Source organism: Pelecanus crispus, chromosome 3 (genome assembly GCF_030463565.1).
Source record: "Pelecanus crispus isolate bPelCri1 chromosome 3, bPelCri1.pri, whole genome shotgun sequence".
NCBI classification, from domain to species: Eukaryota; Metazoa; Chordata; class Aves; order Pelecaniformes; family Pelecanidae; genus Pelecanus; species Pelecanus crispus.
In genome coordinates, this window is record NC_134645.1 from 98349866 (window position 1) to 98359604 (window position 9739).

Here is a 9739-nt window from a genome sequence, read left to right on the forward strand (position 1 = left end):
CTCTGCTATTTTCCAGAAAAACAACCAGCAGGAGGGTACCCTCCCCCTCTAGAGAACAGGTCTCTTCTGCATAATTCCTTTTAAGATCTCGGTTTATAATCACCCTGCACTTTGAGAAGTTCCTGCCCAGAGATCATGTTCTTTCACCCAGTCTTTGTCTTCACCCTTCTGCAGGGCACAGATAATGCCCATGAATTTGTAGACTCACAGACTTCCAAGTCAGAAAGTATTAGTGCAATGTCAGACAAAGCTGGGCATGAAGCGTTGGAGGTTTCTTGTATCAGGTGGAGAATCATGTGGGAAGACGCATGCACAGAAATGCCCTGTGCATTTCAATAAAACCACTGAAAACTGGGCCAGAAAAGACCTCTGGACAAAAGTTTGTACTTCAGACCTCCTGAAATTTCAACATATGCTGATCTGAAGCCCATGTCTAGAACATGGTAGGGAAGTTTATTACTGGCGGTCATCCCCTAACACCTCCCACTCTTCTACAGCTTTTGAGGAAATTCCTATGAATCTGCTATTGTCTGCTGACAGTCTCTTGCTCCTGCCTTGGTGGTGAGATGGCCCCCCAGTAGAACAGTCAATGTCTATCTCATAACTGCCTTACCGCATGACTGTGTGCAGTTGTGAATACATTTTAACGGTATATAGTAGTCTCCTTGGACTACTCAGTCCACCTTCCTGCTTAAAAATCACTATCAATTCTCTGAAATTCCCTGAAAGTCATGCAAACCCTCCTTTCAATTCTGAGGTCACCACAGTTGTCTCCTTCGATCGGGACATCTTTCTGGCCACATCTGCATTCTGAGCGGTGAAAACTTGAAGCCTCAAATGCGGTTAAATTCTTTCTGACATTTCCATTGGCCAAAAGGCAACAATAGTTTCTGCACTGTTCAATTTTCTCTCTCCCTCCCTGAGTGAGGGCCATGGACAGCAAAGAGAAAGGGGCTGGAAGCCATGACCACAAGCAATCCTCCCCCTGAATGATTCAGACTGATCTGAGAACACATTAGATACTGGTCTCCCTCTTAAGCTTTAAAACATTCAACAAAGGGACGTGCCAAGTCCTGCATGAGGAGAGCAATAATCCCATGCACCAGTACCTGCTGGGGGCCAACCAGCTAGAAAGAAGCTCTGCAGAAAAGCAACTGAGGATTCCTCATCAGCACCAAGTTGAGCATGAGCCAGCAATGTGCCCTTGCAGCAAAGACCAACGCCATCCCGGGCTGCATTAGAAAAGCACTGCCTGCAGATCAAGAGAGATGATCTTTCCTCTCTGCCTCAGCACGGGTGAAGCCACATCTGGATGCTAAGTCTATTTCTGGGCTCCTCAGCTCAAGAAAGATATGGACATACTGGAGCAAGTGCACCAAAGAGCCACAAAGACCGTTAAGGGACTGGAGCACGTCCCATGAGGAAGGGCTGAGAGAGTGGGCACTGTTCAGCCTAGAGAAGAGAAGGCTCAGGAGGATCTCAGCTATGTGTATAGATCCCCAGTGGGGAGAAGTAAAGAAGGCAGAGCCAAACTCTTCTCAGAGGTGCCCAGTGACAGGACCAGAGGCAATGGACACAAACTGAAATGCAGGAGGTGCCATCTGAACATCAGGAAACACTTTTTACTGTGAGGGTGGCTGAAGACTGGAAAAGGTTGGCCAGAGAGGTTGTGGAGTGTCTGTCCTTGGAGATACTCAAAAGCCATCTGCACATGGTCCAGGGCTATCGGCTCTGGGTGGCCCTGCTCTGAGTAGGGGGTTGGACTAGACAATCTCCAGACTCCTGCCCACAACCACAAGCTAAACCACAACCATTACGTGATTCTGTGAAAATGCAGTCCTCCAGAAGTAAAATGGTTTCACCACGGATTTGTACACTCAGATGTCAGGATCAGAGTTGGCACTGCCAGGAAGATGCACAAGGCAATACTCAAACAGCCTGTCCGGGTGATTCTAGGGACTTAAACTACCCATGCACAAGTAAGCCACCTGAACTCTGCTCCCTGCTCCATCACAGAGCCTGAAATGTGGCGGTTCCAAGCCCCTTCAAATACAAAGGAAGAAATAAACATGTCAAGCAGCAGAGGTGAGGGCATCCTCCATTCCTCCTGCTCCACTGCACAGAAAGTGACATTCATGGGACCACAGAAAGAATAAGCAAGAGGGGGTCTGACTCAGAGGAGGGAGTCTTGGTATTGTTTATCTATTTTATCCTTTAATTCCTTAGTGCCAAGTGCACAACCATTTCCCAGAACTCTCGATTCCACTTTTGTCTTCTCAGTGGGATTAAAGATAGGCTTTAGATCCTTTATCCTAAAGACAGGATAAAGACAGACTTCCTCATGATGGCCCCTTGACTCTTGCTTTTATTTCTGCAAAGTGGCCCAGTTTCAACAGAAAGGATGAAGAATGATCTTACCTCTCCTTTCCCCACTGTTTATAGAAGGGCAATTATCGTCTGGGGATTTATAGCATTCAGGCTAAGAAGGTCTTGGAACCCTACTTCCTTATTTTGCCCATAAGTACTATACAAAATAAGGGTGGCAGCAGCTGCCACTGTGTTTTGAGCAGTAGCCAATGTTTTCTGACGATGTTAGGTGTGGTCCAATTGTTAGAAATGGAAAGGGAAACAAATTGGCTCCAGGAAACCAGTTAAGAGCACGTCTCCTGGCCAATCTGTTCATCTTCAGAGTTACACAGCTAGCAGTTCGGGCTGGAAGCTTCCAGGAGCACACAGGAAACTATATAGGGGTTATCTTGCGATCTCTGAAACGGAGATCCTCACCCAATGCAAGTGACTTCAGGATCTGGCAGCCCTGAAAAGTGAGCAGCTCCTATATCCCTGCTGATTCTAGAGAACCAAATTCTACTAAAATCAAGTTTGTGCACCACACTACATGGTCAAAATAGGGTGTTAGGATCAATTTCTCCATAATTATTAACTGCCACTCCCATGGCAAATCTTGCAAGAACTTTCTTAAGATCTGAGAAGGTTTCAAGTACCTGCTAGCCTCTCTACTGAACCTACTCAGAGTTACAAAACTACAAAGAACCTCCTATGTCTCTGAGTTAAGTTTCCTACTATTGCTACTACCTTGGCAAACAATCTCTTTCACAGGCTTGTTAAATCCCATCAGAAGGGTCGCAAGAGCTTTTGTCCCCACTTAAATTTGCTCCAGAAAATGACTGTCATGGTAACTAGGAACCTTCTTCTAATTTCTGGCCAAAATTTGTCTAAGGTTGATTTATAGCTGTTCCCCCTTTGACCCCAGCAGGGGCGGAGAAAACTACTTTGGCTGTCCCAGTGTGTGGTCCTATTGGGCTGTGAGGGTCTGCCGCAGAACAGAACTGGAACTCAAGTAGCTGTCTTCACAGCTGCCGTGGTTTGCACTTAGTTCTTAACTGACCCAATGAGATAAGGCACACAACTGCACATAAGCAGACTTCAGCTTAAGTACATCTATATAAATATATATAGTTCTGTGATTTGTCTATGACTGAAATTTGCTCTATATTAACTGGGGTTGTTTCACTTCAAAGCACCTTATACCCACAAACAATATAGTTGTCTCAGGCTATCTTTCAACTATTTTTCCTTTAAAATAGTTGTCCCCCACCCCGTTTTTGCAAATGATGGTTTGTTTCTCTCTTCAACCTCCTTGAAAACTTGCCTTCTCACACTTCCTCACCATTTGTTAGTCACATCAGAGTCACCTGTAGGGCAACATCCAGACTTCAGGCTAGATACATCAGCCGCTCAACACGAACCTCTTCCCTTTCAGCTACAGGAGTATCCACCATGTAAAACAGGAAAGATGCCTCCAGCGTGAATTAGTCTGCAGAGGAGGCCATGGCACATTCTACCACTGTCCTACGCAAACATTTATTCATACAGGAGCATCAGAAGCTTGGGTCTGTAAGGCCAAGCTCCAATTAAAAGAGTTGCTAGAGACTACAGTCTTCAGAGATACCTGCAAAATCTGGCACAGTCAGTGTGAAACAGGGAAACAAGAGTGGATGAGAGTTGAGTCTACCACAGTAAAGCCCCACCCACTCTCCATGCTCCTGTCAAAGGTGTGGCAGGCAGGAAGGTGAAGCTCTCCCAAGCACAGAGGAACAAAAACGCAAAGCTCTGAAGCCCCAAGACCAGATCATTCAGCTTGGAGACAGGAAGACCTACTTCCTTCTCCCAGACCTCTCAGTATTTTAAACTTCTCTGACTCATTTTAAAAAGGCTACATTAACAGCCCTCGGTAACCAGAAGCATGCAGCATGACAGCAAGACAGCTCCTCCGCAAAAAGAACTCTTCCTATTGGGCTTGACATTGAGTTAGGCTCCTGGGCCCATAAACTTTTCATTCTTCTCTGTATGGGGAGCCAAACTGTTTTCACTAAGTTCTAATGTAAAGGCACTTGTCTAGGACACAACTTCTTCAGGCTGATAAGTGTACTGGGCTTAGGTAACCACTTCCTAACCACCAGGCTGTTACACCTAAGGTAGGTGGAAGCAGTAATACCGCCTGTCCCCTACATGTTAGGAAAGCGGCCATCACTGTGACAACAGCACTTTGAGTTCAGCACTGAGTATCAATATGCATTATAGAGGTACTGTATTAGCGTCAGGTCTTTCAGAGGACTTAAGCATATGACTACGTAGTTTGTGACTCCCAAACAGGCTTAGGCGTAAGGCAGACAGCAAGCAATTCAGCAGCCGAGGCACTCACATGCTCTGGTCCTATATGTGCTGGACACACAGTAACACCCAGCTTCTCGGGTGCATCATTACAGAAAGATTTCATGACTGCACACAAGGTGCCTCAGTTTCTACTTAGTGCCAGGTAAGCATCGAAGTGCTTATGCGGATTTGAGTCTTCAGTGCCGTACAGCAGACTGGGACCACACTTTATTGCACAAAGGCATGGACATGCTCTCAGGAGTACTTAGCAACACTGCCCCTATTACAGCGGGAATGCAAAACTCGTCTTTGGATGTCAAGGCAATTTCAAGGCAATCGGCTAATGTTAAAGCGTTCCTCATGCCAAGGTACACCTATTCATAAAAAAAGCAAAAGGAGGAACCGTCTCAAAAGCCCTAACTCCTCAACACATTGCTCCAAGGTATTCAACAGGTCATAGGATAGAAGAACGTTCCCCTTCCACAAAGACCACACACGGCGGTTTGAAATCTGGTATTGGAAGGGTGAGGGGAGGACAAGGTCTCTGCCACTGACCAGGTATACCTAGAAAAAGAAAGTCACGCTGGCCAGTACAAGTTGCATGCCTTTATCCTACAGGTGTGACAAGCTCCATTAGCCCCAGACTGCTGGAGGAAACTGAGCGGGCCAAGGAACTGACAAATAGGGCAAGTTCCCGGAAAGAGATGAGCCGGTGGTTTCAAACCAAAGCATGCATTTCTGCCTTTCTCCAGAGCAAGCAGAGAAAGCATTACATTGTCCATAGTCCTGCTCCCTGTAACAGCGCCCTGCTCCCAGGCTGGCACGCTGCAGTACGTGCTGATGTCAGCATGAACTGGCAGAGAGGTTTTACAAGAAGGCTTTTAGCTCAGAGTCAGAAACAGGGCTCAGGAAGACAGAGAGGTACAGACCCGGAGGAGAGGGACACAGCCTCTTTACCCACGACCCTAATCTCTTTCACTTCTCCTGAGATCCATACAGTCTACTCACAGAAATACCTCAAATTCCCTTGGATCCACAATTTTATGATCATCATGTGAAAAATACAGTAGTTTAACCAATAATCCTTCCTACAGTTTTCTGCCATAAGGAGTGCTGGAAAGGAAAATTACAAGTACTGTTTTAAAAACGTTTATTGCTATCAGGACATCCAGAACAGGAGAGAAATGCTGCACCCTTTTTAGCCCTTATGATTCATGAGACAGCACGTATCTGGCCTCTGATCGGCCCAGGATTGAAGGTAGCCTAGTTTGCAACACAGATCAGCTTCCAGGGGACATTACAGATTTGCATGTGGGTGTTACAGGCGGAAACATTTCTGCGCCAGGTGGTTTTAAATGAAAACTGGTGGCTGTTTTGCTTAGACATTTGGATAATCAGAAAAACTTTTACTGAAGATAACAGGAAGGGATGGTGACAATATATGACTTTTATAATATAGCTGTGTCATCTGGATAACACCATTGTGTGTTTGTAACAAACCTCTACAGAATTATGGAAGTAAATTCTTGTCTTAAAATCCAGTCTTACAAGATTGGATGGAAAGATGTGTCTAGCTCTTGTCCCAAAAAGGAAGTAAGTGCTCGGCATACAGAAAAGGCAAGCAATCTCAGAAAATCTAGTGGCTTTCTGTAAGAGTTGAACCATAATCCATATGAAAACTATTTGCTGTTACCTAATCTTTAAAAACCAACCATATAGCTAAAGTGAGTGTGCAGGTTTGTAAGTTTCCCAATGTATTTTCTATTAATTTCTGGGTCTTTATTTAAAGAAAAAAAAAATCTACTTAAAGTCACCATTTCTCAGACCAATGGAGAGCCTAGACTGTTACTCTCATGATTTGAAAGAACTGTTGTAAGGAAATAAACTTTTAACTTTGGGTATCGCAAACCTTTGAAGATAATATAAAGTAATTTCAAGTTGAATTCACAAAGCACAATTTTTGACCTCTTCTGAAAATTGTATTTAAAGTGTCCTAAATTCATTTAGTAAAACTGCTGAAGACTCCCATAATCTCACAGAGAAGGAAGTATCAGTCCAGAATTCAGAAATGCCAATATGAAAGAAGAGCAGAAGAAAAAAAATGGGGGGGGGGGGAAAGGAGGAAAATTTATCCTCTACCCCATGTTAGCAAGAACAGGGCTGAGAAATTACCATCTGTACCAACAAAAGTTCATTATTGCAGTGACTGTAAGATTTATAGTATTGCTCTGCAACATCATCACAGAACCAGTAATCTTCTTCACGGAATAAAAGCTAAATATTTATAGGGAAGTAGCTGTGCTGGAGGACAAGGAATGGAAGAAGGATAAATGTAGTTTAGAGCCTTTGAGCTACTCCTTTATTTAATTTTATTCTGATAAATAGAAACTGAGGAGGGATCCTTCACTTACGTTTCCCCACATTAACTAATACAACGCATTTTCACAAAACGTTCCTCGTTTCAACCACCCCACCTCCAAGACTAGCCACACCCCAAGCATAACGAACAGCAACAGCAAACTGAACTCTTCGTCATGGACTGAGATCCAAACGCCACGCTCCCAGCCCGAGACCCTCTCCTGGGCAATACGCAACGCCAGCAGCTGGGCCTCGGTACCCGCCGTTGCAACCACCTCCAGTAGCCCCGGTAAAAATTCAGGGCCAGGCAGCAATGGGAAGGGACAGAGACAAGCAATATTACTGAAACGCCGTCCCAGCTTCAACCACGCGCAGCGCGGGGGGCCGAAGTCGGGAGCCTGCGGGGGTTTGGTCTCTCCATCGGTCAGAGAAAGCCGCGGGGAAGAGCTGGCACCCGCATCGTTAAGAGTGGGTCTTTCCGATGCTGCCAAAAGAAACACCCAGATCGCGCCACACCTTCAGAGCATCCCTTCCAAGCACAGGTGTACGCAACCAGAAGACAGTGAGGTAAGGGTACACCTCCCGTGGCAGGGAGGGTCCGGGTAACGTCAGAGGTTTGCACGCATTCCAGTCACCTCTCCTACCGTTCCCCCCCGAGCGAACAGGCCTGACGGGTAGTCAGAAGGGAAGAAACCCTGATTCTCCTCCACAGGCCACAGCTTCAATCTGTTTATTCTCATCACTCGCAGCAGGCAATTTGGTAACGTTCCGTTTGAAGCCTCCTATTGACGGAGGAGGCTAGAAAATTGTGGTCACATGCGCCGTTTGGCAAGGATGTGGCGGGGGGCGGGGGGGGGGGGACACACACGAGAGAGAAAAGGTTCAAAAGAGGCTGTGGGGACCTGGTTTCCAAACATGGCACCTACCCACACCCCCCCGCACCCCTCCCCGTGCCGCCGGCAGCGGGATAAACCCGCTGCCCCGCCGTCCCGCCAGCACGCACGCACGCTTCCCCTCTGTCCCGAGCGGGGCGACTCATCGCATTTATTTCCTAATTACGAGCGCCCTGCTGTCCCCACAGCCCGCTGCCCTCCCGGGAGCAGGCGGCGGGGGTGCCGGGGGGGCCGGGGCGGCGGGGGGGGACCGGGGGGCGGCGGCGGGGGGCAGCCGCCTGAGCCCCGCGGCGGGCGGCGGAGGCCGAGCCAGGCGGGGGCAGCACGGCAGCCGCGGAGGCTCCCGCACGCAGGGAAACCCCACCCAGCGGCCCCTCCTGGCAGAGGCGGGGTTTTGGGGACCCCAAAGGAATCCCACCTCGCCCCTCACCCCCGTGCCGGGGTTTCCGCCCGCCCCTCCGCCGCCGGCTCCCCCGGGGCGGGGAGGGCCGCCGTCCCGCTCCGTCCCGCCGTGCCGGGCTCCCCCGGCAGCTCTGCCTGGGGAGGAGCTGCCCGGGGCGGGGAGGACAGCCGGGGAGGAGGAAGTTCGGGGCCGGGAGCGGAGCGGGAGCGGGGCTCCGCAGCGCCGGCCCCGGCCAGGGGTCCCCGCCGAGCAGGGCGAAGCCGGCCGGCCCCGGGCACCGGCCGGCTCCCGCTGTGGCGGCTCCGGCTGTGGCAGCGCCCGCTCCCGCCCGCCGGCGACCGGCGCATGAATGAGTGCCTGCATGAATGAATGACTGGCGTCTGCTTACTTGAGCATGGCCTCTTCTTTCTCCTCCTCTTCTTTCTGCCGGTCCATCACTGCCATGATAATGTTCCTCTCCTCCTCTGTCAGGTGGCTCAGGTCGGGCAGCTCCTGCATCGGGGGGGGCACCGTGGGCGGGCGAGGGCCGCGGGGCCCCACCGAAGAAGACATTTTCTTTCCGCCTCTCCCTTACACCTTCTACCTTTGCACGGCAAACCGAGCCAGCCTCTCCTCCGCCCCCTTCACAGTGTAGTCCTCCGAGCGGCAGCAGCCGGCAGCTCTCTGGCAGCAGCGGAGGAGGCGGAGACCCAGCCTTTCATGGTTGCTCGCATCCACCCCGGCCCGGCTGCCGCTGCCGCCGCCGCCGCCGCTTTGCTCCCTTTGTTTCCGCGGCTTCAGGGAGCTCGGGGGCTGCCGCGCCGCCGCCCGCAGCCCATCCTCCCGGCGGTGGGCGTGCGGGGCGGGGGTGCCGTGGCGCGGGGGGCGGCCGATCGCCGCCGGCGGGCTGCGTGCGGGAGCGGGGCGGGGGGGGGCGGCCGGGAAGGGCGGGTGCTGCCGCCGAAATGCTCCGCCGCTGCGAGCCTGGCGCTGGGAGGAGGGAGGGGGAGTTCGGTGCCGGTGAGGCGGAGTCCGAGGCGCGGCGCCGCTGCCTGACGGGCGGCAGCCCTGCTGCCCCTGCCCCCGCCGCTGCCCGGGCCGGGCCCCCGGGCCGGCCGCGCCTCTCCCCGCCGCCGCCGCCCTCGCTCGTCCGCCGGCCGCACGGCCACGGCGTTGGCCCCGCCGCTGCCGCCCCTCCTCACGTCCCCCTGGAGCTGTCCGCGCCGCGGGTCGGGGCCGGGGGCTCGCCCGAGTCCCCGGCAGCACCCCCCTCCACCCGCGGGAGGGGGCGGCGGCCGGGCAGCCCTGCTGTCGGCTGGCTCAGGCGCCGGGCGAGCCCCGGGCTACCGCTGCGGTCGCCGCTCCCGCGGGCGTGCTCGCCACAGCCCCCGCGGCCGCAGCCCCCGTGCCCGGAGCCGGCGCCGTCACCTCT

At 51.6% G+C, this 9739-nt stretch overlaps 1 protein-coding gene across 1 annotated transcript in view; it reads right to left on the reverse strand.

Moving 5' to 3' along the window:
* Positions 1 to 8880, reverse strand: part of LOC142593245 (regulating synaptic membrane exocytosis protein 1-like) — a 120351-nt gene extending 111471 nt beyond the window's left edge. Inside the window, exon 1 of the mRNA XM_075707732.1 lies at positions 8717 to 8880. Within this exon, the coding sequence (XP_075563847.1) occupies positions 8717 to 8880 (164 nt within the window). The remainder of the gene's footprint in view (positions 1 to 8716) is intronic.
* Positions 8881 to 9739: the final 859 nt, after the last annotated feature.